Source organism: Pholis gunnellus (assembly GCF_910591455.1).
Source record: "Pholis gunnellus genome assembly, chromosome: 13".
Taxonomy (NCBI): domain Eukaryota; kingdom Metazoa; phylum Chordata; class Actinopteri; order Perciformes; family Pholidae; genus Pholis; species Pholis gunnellus.
The window spans coordinates 13,305,706-13,328,997 of record NC_136540.1 but is presented as its reverse complement, the minus strand read 5'-3'; the positions used below and the strand labels follow the sequence as shown (position 1 = coordinate 13,328,997).

The 23,292-nt window shown below is 41.5% G+C and overlaps 1 protein-coding gene across 1 annotated transcript in view; it reads left to right on the top strand.

Annotated features, from left to right (window-relative positions):
• The first annotated feature begins 1,918 nt into the window (after positions 1 to 1,918).
• The window catches only part of dpysl3 (dihydropyrimidinase like 3), a 28,545-nt gene continuing 7,171 nt past the window's right edge, over positions 1,919 to 23,292 (top strand). The window contains exons 1-10 of the mRNA XM_079172001.1: positions 1,919 to 2,038; positions 11,813 to 11,901; positions 13,433 to 13,617; positions 15,280 to 15,444; positions 15,569 to 15,630; positions 17,095 to 17,175; positions 18,285 to 18,353; positions 19,323 to 19,443; positions 20,541 to 20,697; positions 21,403 to 21,544. Coding sequence (XP_079028127.1) covers positions 2,000 to 2,038; positions 11,813 to 11,901; positions 13,433 to 13,617; positions 15,280 to 15,444; positions 15,569 to 15,630; positions 17,095 to 17,175; positions 18,285 to 18,353; positions 19,323 to 19,443; positions 20,541 to 20,697; positions 21,403 to 21,544 — 1,110 coding nt within the window. The 5' untranslated portion in view covers positions 1,919 to 1,999. The remainder of the gene's footprint in view (positions 2,039 to 11,812; positions 11,902 to 13,432; positions 13,618 to 15,279; positions 15,445 to 15,568; positions 15,631 to 17,094; positions 17,176 to 18,284; positions 18,354 to 19,322; positions 19,444 to 20,540; positions 20,698 to 21,402; positions 21,545 to 23,292) is intronic.

The following is a 23,292-nucleotide window of genomic DNA, read 5'->3' as shown; positions in this document are numbered from 1 at the left end:
TAAACACGACCATGCTAATGTGTATAGGTGAGTAATGCAACTTAATATGATTGCAAAGTATTGAAGAGAATGTTTATCAGTTCTCTCTTCCATTTGGGGCCACCGAGGTGCTTGTTCTGCTGGTGCAGCTCTGATGTCTTTTCTGCATCCTTGATCTGTCTGCCCCCTGTCTGTCTATCAGTGTCAGCTGGTTAATGCGGTCTGCAGTGGTAGCAGGTCTGCGAACTTGATGTGAGTTGTTGATGCATTCTCCAAGGCCTGGGAATGCTGAGGTAATGCCTGACTGCCTCACGGCCATGAAAGGACACGTCAGCAAGCAGGCGCCGCGTCTTCATGCAGCCAAAAGCAGGAGGAAAACAATCAGTGGCAATTAAATTACATGAAAAATAGATCAACTTTTGAAGCATAGCTTCTCCCAATATATATAATGTATGATTGTAGAGTAATGTTCAGGGTAAGAGGTTTTGGCAAACACACATATGCACACACACTTAAAGTATCAACACAAAGAGATATTTAATATAATGAAACCTAAAAAAAAGACAAATTATTCAATGTCTCGTTTACAAAACAAATAATTTAACATCTTTTTAATAAACACTTTTTATAAGCCTAAAGATATGAGATAGTCAGCACATGATATTAATCACAAAGACAATTATTTTTCAATAGAGTAATACAAAAGGGGACGTTTCATAGCTCAAATATATTTAACTACGACTATCTGTCTTTCTTGAAAACTGAACGAAAGTATGGTTTTCTAGATGATGGTTGTAGTACACACACACACACACACACAGACACACGCACACACACTCACATGCATGTCTCTAAACCTCATTATGGGTGCATTAGTGCTGAGGAGGGGAGTGGTGGAGGAAACGGCCGGTGGAGTGAAGGGGATCCACTTTAGGTCCAAACAATAGAGACACATGGCTGGGTAGGGACAAGCAGAGGGTGTGTGTGTGTGTGTGTGTGTGTGTGTGTGTGTGTAGTGGTGAGTAGCATGTGGGGTGTGTAATGTGGTGGGCAGTCTCTGTGACAGCTGCTACACCATTTTGCTCCTCCTCTGTGTGCACAAAAACAAAATCCATAGGTAATTATGTGTAAAGATTTACACTGTTAACCTACTTGAATCTTATATTTTTATATAACATTTCTATTTAAACAAAAAAAAGAGATCCTGAATGTATAAGGAGTTATTTAATGTTATCTAAAGAGATGTGCTTGTGTTGATGAAAAATTACATCTGGACATTTTTTGATTTTGATTTATTTCTTATTTTCTTCTGTTTTCATTCAAACATTTTCCAATTTCAAAATCCCCTTTAAAAATGTATTTATTTTTCTTAAAAGTCTATTCATTTAGTTTATGGCTGTAAGTTGAACAGTATTACATTGAAACAGTAGGATTTGTAAGTAGCCATTTCATTTTAGGACCTAATAATAATAATGATAATGACTTTAATGATGGTGATTTCTAACCTGCACGGGGAAGGGAGTCCTGCTTTCTACTCAATCAATTATGATCTATTATCTATCTTCTACTCTGATCAGTTCACTCCTTATGACTCTGGCTGTGAACACACAGATGCAGATCAGACCACACAATGCTGCATTTGAAACCAGATAGTTCAGATTAAAAAAGAAAACGATCTGATTGGTAAATGTGTTGTCATATGTGCAAGAAAAAAAAAGAAAAGAGGTGCGACAGCTCAGTAATGCAGACAACTGGCTGCAGGCTGTTCAGCAGCTGCTCCGCTGCGCCCTCTGGTGGAAAGATTGTGACATCGCTTCTTTCCAATTTGAGCCGATCGAGGGAGGGGCCGGGTGACTGAGCCACAGACGCTCCTGTAGCTCTCTGCGAGGCACTTTACATCGCACTGACAGAGTGGCGACCATTCCCTGACTCTCCCATCCAGGCGAGGGCCGCTGCAGCATCCGAGAGGGAATACCGTCTTTTCAAAGCTTGACTTTTAGAGGTGGAATCGTACGAAAACATGTCTTACCAAGGAAAAAAGAACATCCCAAAGATCACAGTGAGTAAAACAGTTATTTATGCTTCATTGGCTGTAAGAACTTCTGATGCCTTCTGTTGCAAAAAAAAATAAAAAATCGCTGCGTTAGTGCTTCGCGCTGCCGTTTCACAGCGATGTGTCAGAAACATAAAAAGCAGTCACCAGCGAAACTCGAAGCGTGTCAATTTTTCTTTGTATTTACTGCTGGAAGTCGTTGGAAGAAATACGCACTATGAAATAGCTTGACTGTCTGTTATAGTGACGGCGAGGCAGGGAGATGAGGCGTTTTCTTAAAGGTGTCCTGCATCTTCTTTGTTGAGGGGCTCCATGCGTGTAGCGAGCCGGCTCGCCCATAAAGAGAACTCACTGTAATCTTTCTGCAGGGACTTCTGCATAGATGTGAGTTTATGGTGCCCGATCGTTCTTGATTATTGTTAATAAATGTAGTTTGGTGGCATATCATTATGATATTGCATTTATGTGCTTTATGCTATCGATTCCCCCTACATAATATTTACATTTAGCAATAACTAAATAAAGAGATACCCATCAATCCGTGCGCGTGAAGCGATTCAAATCACGTTTTAGCCATTTTAACAAGAAAGGTCCATTTTTCTGTTACGGAGATTATTTGGGGCGTAATTGATCACTCGCATGGGAGGCTATTGATCAGTGACGTTAGTCTCCCTTTCAAAGAGCTTCTCTCGCCATTTTGATGAACAATGTTTTAGTGACTTCTAAGTATCACAATGATACTATAACCTAATTATAGTCCTGCGGATGTGTTGGCAAAGAATTGCACAAAAGGGTAGGCAGAGGAGCGTAAATGTATTTGCAATGCTTGTGTATGAGCTCATTATTTAAAAAAAAAGAGGACCTTTTGTATTTTAATATGAAGAATTGAAATGTCTCCCCTGCAGACTAGAGACATGGGCTACTGTTCATGTTGCAGGCTGGTGCAGAGGAGAGCGAGGGGAGTAAAAAGAGAGAGGGGGGGGGGGGGGGGGGGATACACGCCCATTTGTGATGAGCTGTGATTAGCTGGCCTTGTAGTGGGGCGCTTGTATTCCTGCATCATGGGAGGGAGAAAGATTCAGACTCCAGGCAGAGCATCGAGGGGTGGAGGTTGAATTCGGGGGCAGGCAGGTGTTACTCAGCCAGCCAGCTGGGTGCTGGTTTGTGATACTACTGCAGAGAAACCTCTCCCTTTCCTTCTGTGTGTGTGTGTGTGTGTCAGAAACGCCTGCCTTCCAGTTTTCATTGTTGCAGCTCAGGGGTGTGTTGCTCGGCTGTGGGAGACTCAGCCTTTGTCTCCCTCAGCTGATATTACACCAAATGGGTGTTGTCTGGGGGGACGACCGCCGTAGAGGTCTTATCTGTATTCTGAGCAGAGTAATACGCACATTACTCTTGAAGTAGGCCACCTCTCTATAATATGCTAAACTGGGCCAGAATTATAGGAATGGAAATGTTCATGTTACCAACCCCCACCCCCCCTCCACACACAGAGGTTGGGTCCTTTTTTTTCTTTAACCTCCTCCTATGGTGGAATTTTGGGGTGTCAAACCTCATAGGGTGTGATATTTGATATTTATGTCCAAACACACATGTCACTAGACATAATCAGTAAGTGATGCTGCAGCAGAGAGCACTAGGCTCACCAAGATAAGATCTGTCTCCTCTCTTCATAGTTTGACACTGAGGCGAGAAATCACAGACGAGAAAAATGCATAACATAAGTGAGTTTGACGGCCTCAAGATACATGCAATCTGGGTACAGAAGTTACATTTTTCAGTTTGGAGATTGTTGTAAATCTCAAAGAAAAGCTCCATTGAGTGGTAACCAACATGTTAACTAAACTGACATTCAGCTGTTGCCACAGTAAAGTATCTCACTGATGTCCTTGACCAAGAGCAGAGATAAAGTGGCGTCACGCTGCTTTAGTTCACAGGAGACTTATTCATTGGCTTTCAAACATGATGTAATGAACCAGCACAGTTTTTCCACTGCTTTACCCCTCAAATCAGTCTTTTACTCTCAACATATCAAGGTAGTCCAGTATTTTTTCTCTCCGCAACAGATTGAAGTTATGCTACTTTAATTCCTTGCTGATTTGGCGACACCTGTGGTTACTTTTGGTAATGACAAGAGTGTTTTTATACAACAGGTCAGCATTCAGTTCAAAATGATTCCTTTCTCAACCACTTGGATTTGAACCCGAAACATGATCTTTACCCACAAGTTGTTTTTGAGCCTAAACCTAACCAAGCATGAATCATAGACATCTGATTTATAACGTGTTTTTGAGGGTACTGACGAATTATGTCATCAGATAACACTTCTATGTGTCGTTCTGGAGGGTATGGACAGAAAAACGCAGTTTTCCGTTTAATTTGTTGGGACTTGTTGAAAAACAATACTTGTATCCACCACTGGGGGCAGCAGACACGCTACAAGCTTCTACTCTAAAACACAACAGCAAAACGAGCTCATCTGTTTATAGTGCCCCCAAACAAACTGAAAGGATTTGATCGGGTCACATTGACAACAAAGTCATAAGTAATACTCAATTAACAATTAAATTACATCTACGCTACATCCAATACATGCGTTCATCGTTTCCTGTGAATCTCTTTTGCGTTAAAACACAATTTACACCTATATAGAGGGGCAATAATGCAAACACATTGAATGGCTACAGCTGAAAAAAGTCCGTAATAGTATCCATAATGGAGTTTGATATATTGAGCATTTTAAGAATTAGATATGTCATTCTGCAAACCTGAAGACATAAATACTGTAGTGTATTGTCTGTGACATTTGCGAGAGAGAGAGAAACTCAATACCAGTCTTTTGACAATAAAATGTGAACCACTTCTAGGTTTTAAGAGGTGGTTCTGGAAAGCGGCAGCTTCAACACTATACCACTATTTATAAAAAAAAACATACTAAAACTTGAACAGAGTCATCAGCTTGTTGAATGGACTAACATCTCCCCAGTAAGTTTTGAAGTCTTAAATCATTTAGCGTACATATCTGCTCATAACCCTCCTCCCCTCCAAGACTCTCCTTCTGTATTTCCATGCCGGCCCGCTCTATTCCAGCTGTTGCCTTGCGTCCGCTCTCTGCCAGAGTGGCTCCGTCAGATTTCTAGGTGTGGTCCTTCCCTTCCCTCATACCCGCTCACAGCAGCCTCAGTGTTGTTCCAGGCTGGTACATGTCATCAGTAATCCCCTCCAGCTGGAATGAGCGTCTGTGGGCACGGCCCCTGGAAATGAAACCCCGTCGACGGACCACAAAAACCGGGCTCCGCCAGAACCAGAGTGCGCCATCACCGTGCAGGCTGCAGCAGAGCGGGCTCGAGTGCAAACAAAATACCCCGTGGCCACCCAGGCGTTGCCGTGCGACTCACCATGGCGACCAACACACCGTTGTGATGGCAGGAAAACACAACCGCTGTTTGGTTTGTCGTGCGGGGATGTGATTCGACACACACCTCAGTCGCACACCAACACCTCTTGACTGAGACAGTTTATAATTCAACCTGTCTGGCTCAATCATATCCATATTGGCTTTTTGTCCTTTTGTTTGTGTCGCCATGGTAACATTGTTGCACTACTCCGGCCTATCACAATATCAGCTTTCAAGACGTGCCGGGTCTTTGTACGGCCGCGGCTGGCGGGAGCTTACGCAGTTGATTGAGATTGATACATCTCATTGTTTTCACTTTTCCAGAATGTCAAAGAAGAATCCTGTGCAGTTTTGGGGTAAAGAGTAAATATTGTTTGCGCGCTAGGCAACAGGGCTGAAGCAGAAGCACACTCAGGATGACTTCCCTCTTCCACTGGTCCCTGCCTGCCTCCCCCTCCCGCTCTCTCCCCCACACAAGGATCTCCCTCACAGCTAATGGAGGTCTCGTCTAATGGCCTGTTTCATAGACGTGTACCATCCTGACTTATTAAGCATGGAGGAGGGGCTACTAGTAATTTGTATCCCTATTTATGAGCTTCTCCCTCCTGTCTAGTGGAAGTGGAAAAAATAGTTGTCAGTGCATATCAGCGTAGTAGTACAAGAATAACATCCTGTCGTCTATTTTCGATTGCTGCTGCTGCCTTGTGTAACAGAAAATGACAGCTTCCTGTGCAGCGAGAGGTGCTTCATTGTTGGTGCTTTGTTTTTCCCAATGACAAGCTATTTTTTTCCACCCGAACTTTACTCTACGTCGTTGCCAGATGTTTTAATTTATGAGCTTGTCAGCTCTAGAGGGAGGATGCGGAAGGTAAAATTAGATTAATGACTTTTTTCCCCGATGACTTCAAATTTAAATTAAAATGCATCAGAACAGTAAAGCAACTGGAAGCACAGTTTCCTAAACCGTGCATATTTCTAGTATCAGTTTAGATTAATGACAGACATTAGTATACGTCTCTTTGATTGCAGCAACTTAGTTATAGGAGCTTTATATAAACATTTGTGGTTGACCTCAGTTGTGATTGCGTGATGTGTGTTTCAGCTAATCCTCCAACTGACCGAATTGGTGGAAACACCAAATCCTCTACTGTTTACCCAGCACGCGCTGTTTACAGTCACGCATGCAATCCCATATTAACAAGTACGCTGATGGAAGTGAAGATGAGTAAGAAACATTTGTGATGGTCGGAGCCAAACAGTTGTTTGCTTAAATTGTTTGCCCCAAGAGCAAGGCATCGCTTTCATTGGATCTTCGGTGAAACATCATTTCATTTTTAGATATTTTATTTATTTCACTCTCCAGCTGTAACGGTTGTGTTGGTTTGACCTCTTGAACACAGTATTTCTTTATAGGCCAGTACCAGCTAAGCTTAGTGCACTAATCTTAGTGACCTTATCCTCGTGTGTTATTTTAACATGACTCAGACATCTTAATAATGTATGTGATAATGTTGAATCGTTGATCATTTAGTATTTAGATCCAGATTAATGTGTTGTTACACCCCTAGTGTGTACATAGCTAGTTAGCCACCTATAGCTAGTTACATACAGCTAATGTTTGTATCGTCGATATATTTGCTGTTTTAGGCAAATAAACACAGACTGCACAAACTACAATGACTACATTGTGCAGCTCATCCAGTGAGATTATTTTCCCTTTCCAAAAACTGGGCGCAGTAACAGTGACATGATTGACAAACGAGGACATGGTCAGTGACCCTGGAAGGTCAGAGCAAATCAGGATCAACAGCATTATTGTTGCCTTGAATGAAAATGCTAAACTGTTAAGATAGTATGAATCTTTGTGGTCTAATATCATTTTTTCATATCTTTTCACAGCTGCCATTTTGACATTTCATTGCCGGGTGAACAAACAAAGGTGTAATGAATAGCGTTTATTATGGCCGCTTTACATTTAAGTTCACCGGGCCCTGGTATTGTGAAAGCTGGAATGACTGTGACACACTAAATAAAAAGGGACCTCAATTAATTTGATTCATTACGCCTGTGTTTACCCTGCTATGTCAAAATGGCTGTTGTGAAAAGGGCGTATTATGTTACTAGATTAAAGTTGAGACATGTTTAAAGTAGATAAGAAATGTCTAAAGGCACTCTCCAAAGAAACCTGGTTGGGTAGGAGATGAGATGTCATAGCTTTAAATCAAAGCTTTCAGACTATAAGATTTGAGCATAACAATTTGTAGCAAAGACTTTCTTTTGTTGGAATTTCTTTCACATGTAGGCAGGATGCCTGAATTAAAGAATGCCACACAGTGTACCAACTATCTCACTGAATGTCTTTAGAAAGAGATAGATATACAAAGACTGTTCAGTCTGGTTGTATCTACACATGCTCTGCTACTCTTCTTCTACACTGTAGCTGCTTATTCTGGGGAACCCAGAAAAAAAAAATCACTATTTTTGGTCAATGTCTGGTCAATGGGTTTGTCCCGGTTTGAGAGTCGCCTCTGCCAGAGGCCAAACCAGAATCATAGAATCTCTGAATGGATCAAAGTATTTTTTTCTCCAATCCCAGTGCGCAGATTAGGGCAGAGCTGTAAAACAAGTTCTTTCAAAGGATTGAATACTTCAAAATGCAAGAACAGAGATTGTTATCTATAGTTCCGTAAAAAGCCAGCTATTAGCATAGGATGGACACTTAATGAAATGCTGATCAGTCTCATCTGAACATCTGAACATCTTAAAACAAGGTAGAGTTTTCATTGATTTAGGTGGTTGAAATCAATATCCAAAAAGGATTCAGGAGGAAGTGTGGGCAAGAATCAATTTAAATCAAAATCCATTATTGTTAAAACAGCAGCGATAGAGAAAGCAGTAGCAAGGCTTCAGTATCCGAGGTCAGATCCTACATGGAGGTACGAAAACAGGCAACATTACAAAACAAAGTTGAATTTCATTCTTGCCATTAAATCGTCCGTAAATCAATTGATTGTTCAATATGTGGATGGTGCGGTCCCATTAATGTTGTAACAAATGGTTCGGTTTAGACCCGCTACCAGTGTCATAAACAGCGCAGATGGTTTTAACTCACACAAGATTTTGAATTCTGATACATCATTTGTTATAATTTGAAATCGTAAAAACATAATGAACTGAGTTGATGGGAGGACTTCCATGTGTCACACCCCTCTATTGTCCCTGTTTTATTTTCTTATTAGTCAAAATAATGCAGAAATGTTGAGATTTATTGTTGTTGAAAATGACAGAGTCCTGTATAAATTCTGAAACAATAAACAGTCTTTTGGCACATATTGACTGCTTAACCGTTGCCATATTGGGAAACAGCATGCTGCCACTTGTTACATTTTTTATTAAATGTTGGAAGTGTCCTATTGCTGTAGGTGGTCGAATGACATGAGCTCTGGGAAATGTTGCCGTCTGTCATAGATTCCATTAGAAAAAGCCATAATAAATGCTCTGACTGCATTTAGATTCATGAAGTGACATTAACAAGTGTTAAAAAAGAAGAAAAATAAGAAAGAACGGTGTGTCTTGACAGTCCACAGTCATAGTTACACATTATGTGTGTCACTAGCAGATGCATTAACTGAAATGGAATACTAAAATCAGCTGACTGACAGTTGCTGGGTAGTGATGGAAATGCTATTGATTGTCAAATGATTGTGGTCTCTTGCATGTTGTTAAAGGCCAGTGGGGAGAGTGGGCAGAAACAGACAAAGGGGAATATGAGTGTGTGTGTGTGAGAGAGAGAGAGAGAGAGAGAGAGAGAGAGAGAGAGAGAGAGAGAGAGAGAGAGAGAGAGAGAGAGAGAGAGAGAGACTGCTGAAGCACTTCAGTAAGGCACACATGCATGAGGACACACCTCTCACTGCAGTATTATAAATCAAATAAAACATCTTTATTCGTCTGATGCAGTCGATGCAGTCTTTGATTTCTTTTTTCAAAATAAATATTCAACTTACAGTTATGAATGTGAGAAAAACTAAAAATCCTTAAATTTGCTTGATGTATGACTCCATCACTCTTAAATGTAGGCGATTTTTTGGAAGTATTGTCAATGCAATTTATTGCAATTGAGGAGAAAGGAGAGGAACAAGCTTGACAGATGCAGTCGTGCTACTCGTCCAGGTCTGCCTCGCGATGCCTCTTAGAATCAAGAAATGTTCACACCTCTGTAAGGTGCTGACTTTGATTATTTCCAAAGCGTCCATTTTATCCCCGGAACTATATTACAGTCATCCCAATAATCTCTGAGCTACCGAGCCACAGATTCAGAGCTGCAGGCTCAACGGTATGATCTGGTGCTGTGCTCCAGCTGCTGATGACTGTGTGTTGTAATGTGTTGCTTCAGGGTGTGGTTTCCAGCGAAAAGCTCTGGGCTCTGTTTCACACCACTCCATCACCATCTAACTCACATACACACAAAGACACAAGCATACACACACATTGCGTGTGGTTATGAGCTCAGCAGATATTGAGTTTGTATAATCTGAGATGCATACAGAACGGTATTATTCTCTTTTTTTTCCTCCTTTTTTTCTGTTGTGTGAGGGAGTGGCTGCAGTTCATTATAGTGATGAAACACTGGGTTCACTGCCAGGGCTGTAAATCTCTGCACACATGTGCTGTCGGGAAATATGGAAGCAGGGCGAAGAACTGAGAATGTTTTAGCATGTGAATGTATTTTTATATCCATGCTGTTTAGAATACAACCTAATTATTAATTTAAGGCCAATTCATGTCATAGAATTGGCCTTAAATCACAGCGAGACATTTGTTTCTCCAGAAACTCCAGAACGGTCCTCTTTTAAAAAAAATACTGCTTATGATGGGCTGTAACTAATGATTATTTTCATCATTGATGAATGGATTTATCATTCAATATTTGATATACAGTATATCTATTGCTTGTTTTGTCCCCAAAATAGCACAAAACATTTAACCTGAAATGCCATAACAGAGAGTTTCTGTGTATCAGACGTTTCAGCCTTCTCTCAAACAGTTTGCCCACAGATTCCCAAACCACCTTGCACAGTTATCCATGCAGACCTCCACCCGGTTTGACAGCCATGAAATAGCTATCCAACAAGTCAGCAAAACCATGCGCCCAGTCTCCCATCCTCTCTAGTCTTCCTCCCTGCAGTCAACCGTCGCCATTACAACGCCCTGCTAGAGTCAGTCCGTGGTGCAGCGGCAGCAGATTTGATGGCAACGCCCAGATCAGACCAATATTGGTGATTGGCGTTTTTGGTCCGTGGAATAAATGGATTAAACTGAGAAAATAACATCCACAGTTGTTGCGTAATGAAATCTGGATAAACATGGTTTTAGATGTTAATCCATGATCAGTCCTTTTAAAAGCAGCTTCAGTTCGGCGACCAGCAGCAAAATGTCAGCCTCTCAAATGTTATCACCATGAGCGGTCATTCTAATGCAGGGGAATATAAGTTACAGTGAAAGCTGCCCTGTCTTCCTGCAGGAATACCTTCTCCTGAAATTTGATTCTTCATATTCATAATTTGAATCATTATCAAACTGGCACTCCCCGATTCAGTTTTTGCACCAGTAAAGGTTATCTTTGCAAGCTGGAAGGCAGATACCATGAGGTACAGCAGACAAGCAATAGAGGAAAGCAGCTCTGCACGGTCATTGAACAATTCCTGTTGAGTGCTAGACAAACACAGCATCCTTCTAGCATTTGGTGCAGACTAAAATTGAATTTATAACACTTTTAATCTGAAATAACTATTAAAAGTCACAGCAAAACGGTAACGCATGTTTGACAAATGTATGCAGATTCAACAGAGGAAAGCTAAATTACCAAAGTTAACACAGATTATTTTTTCATGATTGTGTATGTTTAATGTTTAAAATGACCATGAGTCACTGCATTGTTTATAGAATTACTGCACATTTTCCATTGAGGAAACAGTGCCAGATAGTCCTCGCTTTTATTTGCTGGACTCATTTAACAACGATGTCAAGAAAATGTTGATGCAAATACGGGTCACTTGCATGAGACCACAGGGAGAGGTCCCTAGCTAACTTGTATGTGGTGTGTTTACATGGGACAAGACTGACAAACATGCCCTTTCTCTTCCTTGCCATGAATGAACGAATGAATGAGACATTGTTCATCTCCTCTGGGTGAGAGAAGAAGGAAATGATCCAACTAAAGAGAAATAGAACAGCATTGTCCAGCTCGAAATATACAGAAGAAATGATCTGGCTCAGTAGATCATCCTCTAATGAAGCTTGCTTTCTTGACAATGTTTCAAGCCAAACTGCATCGAATCATAACGATCTATTTCTTCTTGTCCCTCCCATCCTTTTCTCTACAGAGCGACAGGCTTCTGATCAAAGGAGGGAGGATCGTGAATGACGACCAGTCCTTCCATGCCGATATCTACTTGGAGGATGGCGTCATTAAGTAAGTCCTCCGCTGTCCTCCTTTCTGCTCTGCTTTTATTCATTTCCATTTGCTTCCATTCCCCACTCGCTCGTCATACATTTCCTGTCTTTCACTCAAGTTATACAGTATGTAGCTCATCTGTAGCCTCTCCCTCATGTTAAACAGCATCTTTCTCATGAGAGGGCAGATCGCTTTTGCAGAAATGTACACATTTTTCTCAACATGTGAAGTAATCTGGATTAGTTTTGATGGGTCGGCCAGGTCAAATTTGTGAAAACGTTAAAGTCGAATTCGGATTCCTTATTGTCATAAATCGTTCTCAAAATTTGGGACATCTGCAAGAATGACTCATCTGTGCAAGGAGCACGAGCCTCCAGCTTTCCAAAAGCTTCAGTGTCACAGAGATAATCTTAATCTGCCTGACCGAAAGTAAAGTAAAAGTAAATGCAGAAACTAATCTTCTGGAAATCCTTACTGTACTGTATATAGTCCAAGTTTCTCAAATATCCATAACAGATCTTTTTTCATGGCATGTAGTTGCAATGGACTTCTTTATTCTGCAATGGAGAATAAAGAATCTTAATGGTCTCAAATGTTCCCTATAAGATTTGAATAATTATTGATTTGTTTCATTATGGTTAGAATTTGTAGAAGGAGGGCAGGTGACAGGTTAAAAGAAATGTTTTGAGCTTGAGACAGGTGACACTAGGAGCTAAAATACGTTGCATCACTCTTTGTGACACAGGGAAACTTAAACTCAAGTGCATTTATTGCAGTGCAAAGCAACCCAAACTGACTATAACAGTCTAATTATAAATGAGTGTTATGGAAACTTCAATAAATAAATGCATGAGCACAAGCTGCTTTATCAAGCCAGTCTCGTCCTCTAGTATGAGCATGTCTTCGTCCCACCAGACAAGGCGAGGGTGTGTGAATTCCTCTTTCTGTGTCTCCCTGAATCAGCCGGTCCCCTCTGTCACTCTCCTCCCCGTCCCGTTCTCACTTTGTTTTCCAGTTATAGGCTCTTTGTCCCCCCTTGTCCCTTAGTGAGACAGCTCAGAGAGAGGCACCCATGGAAAGCCTGGTGTTGCATAATAAACACCCAGAGGCCTGCCAGACCATTGGGCTGCTGGCAAACTCTCACAGAGACACTGGCTTCTGCCTGCCTCTCTGTCCGTCTGGCGTGTCCCCTCTATAAAGTCTGAACAACAGGGTTTTTCTTTTAGCAGGGGCGAAATGTTGATGTGTTGGCATGGTGAAGATGTGCTGCTTCAAGCTTGGCTGACGTTGTTCTGGGGCCCAGTTTAAAGTTAAAAACATTTGCTTGTGATTTAAATGTACTGGAAAGATGTCTGCTGATATCAAATTGTGACTTAACATGTTTATAAATCAGCCACCTCCCGCACATCGGTGTTTAGGAATTGCTTGCTTTATTCATTTGTTATCTTGATTTACTTGAAATAGCATGATGTTCTGCTGTCTAAACATCTTTTATGAATGCAACATCGCATCATCATACAATTATGACAACATCCACTTCCCTCGACAGGCAGATCGGCGACAACCTGATCGTGCCCGGTGGGGTGAAGACCGTCGAGGCCAACGGGAAGATGGTGATCCCCGGTGGCATCGACATCCACACCCACTTCCAGATGCCGTACCGGGGAACCACGACCGTGGATGACTTCGCTCAGGGAACAAAAGCTGCACTTGCCGGGGGCACGACCATGATCGGTAAGGGCTGTAGGAAAGCTCGCTCACACAGTCCAGCTGAGTTTGAGATAGAGACGGTAGCTAAAAAGAGGGAACAAAAAGAAGGCCGAGACCCGAACAAAGGAACAGAAAAAAAAGAGATGGGAAGCGGTTCTGGTCTGTTTTTGGGCAGCTCTCCAAGAGAGGACCATACAAAAGACTGAGTGTAAGGGGGTAGGATCAGGAAGGGGGGGGGGGGGGGGGGGGGGAGAGATACAGCACAGCACCAGTGTCTGTCTGCATGTTACTTGTATATGTACAGCATGGGGGTATATGTGTGCTTCATGTAGCTGACAGATCAGACGCTATCACAGCTAACAGCTGGTGGGCACCACAGTCTCATTAATACCATGAACTTCTTTTGAGCTGGCTGCTACGCTGCTGCTATGCTGCCAGTGTGGCGCTGTGTTCAAACGGAGGCATTAACGAACAGACCTGCTACTGTAGTAAGCTCTATTCATGGGCTCCGTTCATTGAGGGATTATATTCCAGTGGATGATGTGTTGGAGAGAACGTGACAACTTGGTATCTTCCTGTATATGTCTGTCTCCACTAAACAGATGATGTTGTGTTGATGTGAAGGTGAACACAAAAGTAGTTCAGATGGTTTACATAATAAACAAAAGTAGTTTTTTTTTTTCTGACTGCCGTTTCCAGCTCGATGCTATTAACATGCAAAGACCAGATAAGCAGATTGGCACATATTTAATGAGATAAAGACGCCATTCAGCTGGTGAGCCAGCAGGCGTCTTATTTTATTACAGCTGAGTAAGATAAAGCAGGATCATTTGTGCTGTTTATCCTGTTGTGTACAATGAGGATTTACTATTAATAATTTCAATGAAAACAGAAATGTACCTTAGGCAAGCAAAAAGGCAAGCATGTACTCTCTGTGTAGTATACAATCTAAATAATAGAACAATTCACACATTTTAAATGTTGTCTTTTGTTATATTTGTGATTTCAGGTGCTTGAGCATCATCTTGCTTGTCAAATATGATGATGATCTAAATTATATATCATATATTATTGAAAATATATTGAAAGTTATGCTTCAGCAGGGAGGTTTGCATGTGTGGGACTATTCTTACTTACATTTCCACTAAATCACACTGGCAATATACTAAAAGCTGTAACACAAGAACTTTAATATGTATGTTTCAGCCACCAAAAGCGTGGGTGGTCCCATCATGAAAAACCCACTGGCCTTGTGTGCCAAACTCTAATCTAAAGAATTGATCGTGGTTACATAACCAAAAAAACAACAAAAGTCTGAAAATATCCACTGTTGAAATGGCCCCCAAATTTATCAAGGACACCCGCACCCAGACAAAGATGATGAAAATGTAATCTGACAAGGTCGGCCCCCGCTGGCTGAGCACTGCAGGAACGCAGACAGACAGCTGATTATGCAAGATAAAGAATACAGGGAGAAAGTTGAAACCAGCAGATAAATCCTGACATCACCCCGTCTGTCACACACTCTAACACTTCTTTGTCTTTCCAATCATTTCATTTCCACTGCCACCTCTCCTTTCTGCATCCATCACCTTCCTTCTCTCCTAAAACCCTTTTATCCATACAAACTTCTCTTCTCCTTCCCTCATCCCTTCATCCCTCCGTCCTCTCTCCTCTACCGTCCAGTGGACCATGTGATCCCAGACCCCGGCTGCAGCCTGATGGAGGCCTATGACCAGTGGAGGCAGTGGGCTGATGAGAAGACCTGTTGCGACTACTCCCTCCACGTGGACATCACCCACTGGAACGACAGCGTAAAGCAGGAGGTGGATACCCTCATCAAGGAGAAAGGTAGGCTGTGATATCGTAACAGAACATCTACTCACCATTTTTATATCCGTCTTTGAACGTTTTTAGGAAGGTTTCAGTATCATTGCTCATGTTTTCTTCCGTATTTTGTTTTTCTTTGTTACAGGTGTGAACTCGTTCCAGGTCTACATGGCTTACAAGGACTATTACCAGTTGAGCAACAGTGAGGTACACAAACTTTAACATCGTGTACACTTTAAACTAAATTTAAAGCAGCAAAGAGATGGGGGGCAAAATCGACAGTTCTTTTTTTCAGTTAGCTGCATCCTTTTTTTTAAATGTTTGGTAGGCAACCACTAAATGAGTGCTTACGCTTAACACAAACCACCACAAACGCTACCCTATAGTTAATAATATAGTTTGAATAAATGAAAAACAACTCACCAGAAATCTCAAGTACCGCACTAATTAGCTTTTTATGTTCCGATCATGGTTACTAAGGTTGGTTAACTCGTGTAGCTCCAGATAGCCGGCAAAACAACAACCACAAAAAACACGAATGTCGACGAAAGCTTTTCCGCTCTGAGTTGAATTATTTTCAACCCGAGGCGTTCAGGGCACATAGAGTGGCAGAACGTGAGGCTTACAGCAACGCAAAAGCAGCTCGCAAAAACTCTCATTGAAGAAATGTTTCAGTATTAACTATTCTTCTGCTGAAGCTCAGCAAGGAAACCATGTCGTTGGAGGCACAAAGTTGGAATGTTTGTACTAAACTAAGTAACTTTGGAAGATTTCCACTTGATTTTGCTGTGTCAGAATTCTGAGGCCCGAATATCAGCTTTACACCGACTGTGGCATCCCCCCCATTCCTTAAAATGGAATTGGGTTGTGGCCAGTATGAACAGCAATGACCACGCCCACTTTGGATACATGAAGTGTATACCATTTCAAACTATTGGTGGAGCTTGTTATCCGTCTTATCTTTGTTATAGAGCATCTCTGGCTGCACTCAGTGTTTCACTCAGTAAGTGATTTAGATATCGTTATCTTATTTAGGTAATCAAATAAAAGCAATTACAATTATTTCAAAAGCAGTGTCTAAACAGTAAGTAAATGCTGACCTTTGGTTTGCCTTCACTTTAATACGCAAAATATCCAACTTACTGTTACATCTTTTAGAAAGTATGAATCTTTTCTTCTCCCTCGACACACCCTGTCCTTATGTAACTTGTATCCTGTGATGCACAGCGTAGTGAGTTCATACTGTAAGTAGAGCTGGTAAATGTAGAAAAACAAAGTCTAAGTCCAGACGGTGTGAGGCGAGACTCTTCGTGTTTCTCATGTCCAGCCATAGCTAATTTGGTCGCTCAGAGGAGCACATGAGGCAACAGAAATAGTCCAGCTTGAAAACTGATGTCATGCAGCTCACTAAGGAAATGTGGTGCAGCAACATAACAGCAACTGCAGGTCATCCCACAAGAGTTTAACCATTTCTGGAGACCACACACAGTAATTGCAGCGTGTCGTAGTAGACATCATGCAAATTGTGGGCTTCTTGTAAACTGCGGCTTGAGGATGACCCCCAGGATAAAAAGGAGCATCTGATTCTTGTGTAAACAGCCATGCAGGATTTTAAACATACAAACAGTGCCAATGTGATTTCTCACCGTTTTCTGTGTCTTTCTCCTCCAGATCTATGATGTTTTTTCCTTCCTGGCGGAGAGGGGAGGCATCGCTGAGGTCCATGCTGAAAATGGCGAGATCATCGCTGAGGTAAAGAGACATATAAACTGACAGATGCAGCTCTTCTTCACATTTCCCCCCTGCCTCATACTCGTCACTGCCCTCTCCTTAAAGACTTGTCTCGAGGCCAACTCTGCGATCTGTTTTGGGTTTGTGTGATTTATGATGTCGCCGGTCTGGTCGAGCCTTATCGCCGTGCATCTCCACTATACAGACTAAACATGCTGTCACTGATGAGAGGGAGAATTCGTTTCCTTTCGGACAGTAATGTGTGGGTGTAGTTTACACAAATGAAAGTGAATGACCAGTAATAGTTGGTGGAATGAGAGGGTTGGTATTAGTCAGAGCTGCAGACCATGCCTGGATTCTGTCACTGTGTGTGTGTGTGTGTGTGTGTTGGATCTGATTCATTGCAAATCCCAGATCTCTAATCCAGTCTTAAACTACAACTTTGATGGAGTCTGATTCCCTGAACCCCAGATTATGTCATGTCCTGATTTTACTTCAGAGCTCATGAGATAGAGAGGCATTGTTTAGACCAGTGTGTGGATTTTAGTGCTGGTGCAGAGGAGATGTTGTAACCAAGCAACAACCACCATGGATACGTGCTGAAACCATCACAAAAGTGTCTCAAGCTGCAGTTCCTCTTATGACCACTAGATGCTTGCTTGAGGAAAACTTAAACTTCAATTTTCTCTACAGAAATACATAAAGAAACAAACATGAAGTGCAAAAAATTCAATAATATCCTTCCTCACAAAGTGTATGTCTTATGTTGACTAACTAATTCGCTATTAAGAAAATATGGTAATTAAATAAGTCTTTTTTTGGGGAAGCATGCCATCATATAGCATCCATGGTGACATGACAGACGCTATGCCTAAGTGTCTCCATGCAAAGGGTCGACTCTGCACTTCCTGCGACACAAAGGAGCAGCCTCTACAGTTTGTGGATTCCCACAGTCCTCAGTGTGTGGCCTGACCCACACGATAAAACTGCTTCTCATATCATTCGCACAGGCAGAGAGAAACAGAAACAGAATATCAGTTTGGAGTCCGACCACACAAATCACTGAACACTCAGAAATAGTCTCGCGCCTCTGAGCTAAGCAGTCAACTCTTTGCGTGTTTGTTCAACAGGAGCAGGCCCGCATGCTGCAGATGGGTATCACCGGACCAGAGGGACACGTGCTGAGCAGGCCAGAAGAGGTATAACCCGCACACACACACACCTATACACTGATTACAATAATTAACATTTTGAAATAGCCAAGTACAGTTGTTTTGATACAAAGCCTTTTCCTTGAGATATTGGCTGTTTTAATGTGTTTTAATGCCGTTTATGTTTTTTTTACGAGGATCATACACACACTCTCATTGCCCACAATGACGTTCTTGGACTGCTTTTAACACACGTTGTCCTTGTTACACACATGTGGTTTCAGACACATAAGAGGCGTTGGGTGAAAATTCCCTTCCTTTAATGAAATGTTCCTTTAACAAACAGTGAATGAAAGCCACTCTCTCAACTCAGCAACTTGTCCGCCTTTAGCGTCACTGAGATTTTCCACTCTGTGGTGCAGCGCGGTGGAGTTGTCCCACCAGTCTCATAGTGTCATGCAGTTAAGTGGCGTCTTAAGGATCAAAAGCTCGGTTACATGATTTAATTGAGCAGAGACAAAGTTGGATTAGTGCTTTATCAGTGTCTGGTGTCCTGTTTGGTTTGAATGTATTCGTTATTGGACCCAGGTTGAGTTTGTAGACGAGAGCACAATAATCAGCTGAAGTGTTTGCACATGAAGAAGACAGTCGACACATCTGGAGGCTACTGGCAACTGCTTAACCATATAGGAAGTTGATTGTTGTTTCACAAACATTTCAGCAATTTAATAATCACCAATGGGTGACAAAAAAACAATTAGGTAAATGAGCATGTGGCGCTCTTGTCTGACCTCACCGAAGTTTATTTAGCATCTGTTTGCTAATCTCATGAATTTACTTTTATCTACCCTAACTCGATGTAATCCATTTTATAATTCATCAGCTTCCACATAATTAAAATAATGCAGTTCCAAAAACACATAGTTTGCTGTAGTTTACCTATTTTAAGTTTATTTGAGAAAATCCAAATGGCAAAAACCTTTCCATGTCCACCACAATGTCCTGTCCCCTCTGTAGCTGGAGGCAGAGGCGGTGTTTCGTGCCATCACCATCGCCAGCCAGACCAACTGTCCTCTCTATGTGACCCGAGTCATGAGCAAGAGTGCCGCTGACATCATCTCACAGGCAAGGAAAAAAGGTAAAGAGCTGCATTTAGACGTCTCCACACGATGCGGAATATTTTAAACGATGTGTTTGTATCTAATGAGCGATTGTACTGTACTTAGATGTTTGTTTGTTTTTTTACAAGATATTTACATAGGAAAGAAACTTCTCTCCTACCATGTGATGTGAATAACGGCACGTTTACGTCTTTACAATACAATTACATGGATTTCTTGTTCAGCTTAATTTAAGTGAAATTATAATGGTGTATTGTCTAGGGAGAAAAATATTTATTTGATATTTTACTTCTGCTCATTGGTTGCCATCTTTCTCTGATTTCTGAGACCTTTGAAATGCTCATACCAGCACGTCACTACACCTATGCCCTTATAAGATGATTTTACTGTCCGTCCTGAAGCTGCTGATGTACGCTGAGTCTCTGCTGATGTAAAAGAGGCTATTCTCAGAGGAATTTTCAGATATGTCATTCAGGTTTTTTCTGTGGTTCAGCTGTCACACAGCCCATTCCTCACAGTCCCGGGAAAGAGCAGAGGTGAACTGAAGGGCTGTCTGGCTGCCATGGAATGTGTAATATCCATTTTTTGAGAATGGAACAGGAAAACGGGGAAAGGGCAGAGAAGAAGAATGTGTGTTTGGATGTCTTTGGCAAAAGGCCACATGAGGTTTAAACAGGCTGACCTCAGAAAGACTTGCAGTCTTGTACACCATTTAGGGGCCTTTATGGGCTTGACACCTTTGTTTGGAACTATTCCCGAGCATATTTCCTGACATTTAAACCAAAAAGGACCATACAGAAACACAAAAATGTTACTGGCAGGAATTGAACTCTTAACTCATCATGCATGGAAGAACAAGCTCAACCACAATTGACCAAACATAAACGTTTGTTCATTTCCAAGGGTGATGTTTGGCTTATTTAGAGATTCGGCATGATTCCTCTGCTGCAAACAGATGAATTACTAAAGCTCTTAGTGGGATTTAAACTGCTGACAAATCAATCAAGCTTCATTGATGCAACTGTTGATTGCCAAGAACCACTAAAATGAATCAATTTGATACGCTTTACATTTGATACTCTGAACTGAGTTTTTATCGTTATTTTTTTCCCAGGAAATATTGTGTTTGGGGAGCCAATCACAGCCAGCCTGGGTACTGATGGGACACATTACTGGAGCAAGAATTGGGCTAAGGCGGCTTCCTTTGTAACATCACCTCCTCTCAGCCCTGATCCCACCACTCCAGACTATCTGAACACAATGCTGTCCAGGTACGTATCACTGCACCGTTCTCTGTTTATCATCAGACAATCAGACATCATATGAAGTATTTCCCATGATATTATATCACCTGATATTACTGTAGCATGCATAAATAACACAACACAGGGGTGTAGTCACTCGTCTTGTATTCATAAATTCCTATCCAAATCACACACTGCTTGTTAGGGAACAACATTTAAACAATCCATTTGATAGATTACTAATTAACTCTATGGTTACCTAACATAGTACTATAGCTACAAATAAAATCATGACTGATTGAATTACAACACGTAACTCCCCAACCCCTTTGCTCATCAGAGGGCGTTCTCCCTTGGCAATTATTGTGAGGTAGGATTCTTAAAGTAAGAGAAAGAAGTCATAAATAAGCTGCCACACACCTGAATAGAAATGTAGCTTGTAAGAAATGTAGAATAAGTGTTGACTTTGCCACTATTTACTGCACTTAGTATAAGTTAGATTATTGCGTTCTGGTGGGCTTCGTCTGGTAATTGAGTTTGAGCGTCATCTGGAAACAGGAAACACCACAAAATGTTTGTGCTTTAGGCATATTTTAACTCACAGTCATTGTTTTGTTTTGTTGTGCAAGTCCTGCTAAAGTAAATACACATCTTTACTTGTGATTCACAGCTTGTACTGTGCTGGTATAATTCCATCTTAACTCTGTATTTTCATGTTTCTTTGTCCCCCAGTGGAGACCTGAGTGTGACTGGCAGCGCTCATTGTACCTTCAGCGTGGCCCAGAAGGCCATTGGCAAGGATGACTTCACTCAGATCCCAGAAGGTCTTAACGGAGTGGAGGAGAGGATGACCCTCATCTGGGATAAAGCTGTGGTGAGGACTATGTTTTTGGACCAAATAAAAAACAAAGAAGCAAATTTATCTTTTTCGTTTTGAGAGCTACCACTTCTATGAAAGGGAATCGCTTTTTTGCCTGATGGCATAGTAAACGTCAATATTGTTGTGGACTTTATTTAGCATATTATGTATGTTGTCTTAGACCCAGATGGCAAGGAAACATCGGACTTCTGCAGAAGTTTAAAACAGACTACATTTTTGCATTTGAAATGGCCCTAAAAGGCTCTTGTTGTCTGTCTCCCTCCTTTTGTTTGTCTTTCACTATTTTTCTCTAAATGATACTCTTCGGTTATTACTCTCTCTCTTTAACTCTCTCAAGCTTTATTTCACTGTCTTATTGTCACTGTCTCTGCGTTGCTTTGTCATTTCCGTTTCTATCTCCAAATCTGTCCTTTCCTTCACCCTTGGATACAGCCCTCTGCCCTCATTTTTCTCCCTTCCTTCTCTCTCGTTATCACTACATCAGTGTACTGCTAACAGACGCACAGCATGTAGCTTTAGACAGCTGTGGAGTGCTGGGCTGCCTGTAAAAAGTCGATGGGCTTTTAAAAAGTTACACTGAATCTATTTTCTTTGGGTAGTTACGTAAAGCCCGAGCTCACACCATACTTCACTGGACTGAGTTAAGCTTCCTGCAGTGCTGATAGCTGTATTTTTAAAGGTATAGCAATTTCCCCATTTTCCAGTCTTTATACTAAGCTAAGCTCGTCGCCTCGTGACAACAGCTTATGGACTAAGGATACAACATTCCTCGAATATCTTGCTCATGATTGATTGATGTCAATGATTTTGACAAAAACACACCTCAAGACAACAAGGTGTTCAGTACAGTTCTTTATTGGCTCGCAGCAGAGCACAGATAAACAGTGACAGTACACACATAACAGCACAACAATAAAGACTATAAAAATATGTTTAAAAAGGTGTTGGTTAAAAAATAGGATTGGATAAAATTAAGTGCTACGGTGCTCAGTAATGATTGCTTTTGTGCAAATAATGCATATTTATTGCACTGCAGACGAAGGAAAATGTACATTTATTGCACTTTGCCCAGGAAAACTTTGTTAAGTTTGGACATTCAAAGACATTCTGTAGTTTGTAGTCAGAGAGTAGCAGGTCAATCGCTTCATTCTCCATGCTGTCATCTCTCTCACATCTCTCTTACGCTGTTGTTCTGTCTATGCACGGCACACAATCGATTTGATTGGCTCAATTGAGTGAAGCTATTGCCGTATTAACTGGATTAGCTGCGCCCGCGCTCTATAGCTGTCGTGAAAAGAACATCGCTCTGTGAAGATCATTATTTAGTCTCATTCATTTATCAGAAATTGTTCACAGGCCCAGATTGATTGCACTCGGTCCGGACCAGAGCAGAGGGTGTAAAGTAAATCATCTCTGTGTTGATTCAGTGGAAGATAGGCACTGCTTTGACACAGTGCCATTAACCCTGACCCTTTCAGGAAATTCATAAAGCTAATATCAACATTAAAAAGTAAAGTGGCAACTCCTCTGTTGGTTCAATAGGCACATTGCACCGGGTCGAGTAATCCCTCAACCCAAAAGGAGAATGTCATCTCAATGTGAGCTACACATATCCAAAAAGCGAATCCATCTATATCTAGGAGCAGAAAATATTTCCATACGAGATGAAGGGCACCATTGTATCCTGTAACCAATCTTTTTTGACAAATGCTTACTATTCCCTGTTTATGCTCGTTCGCCCC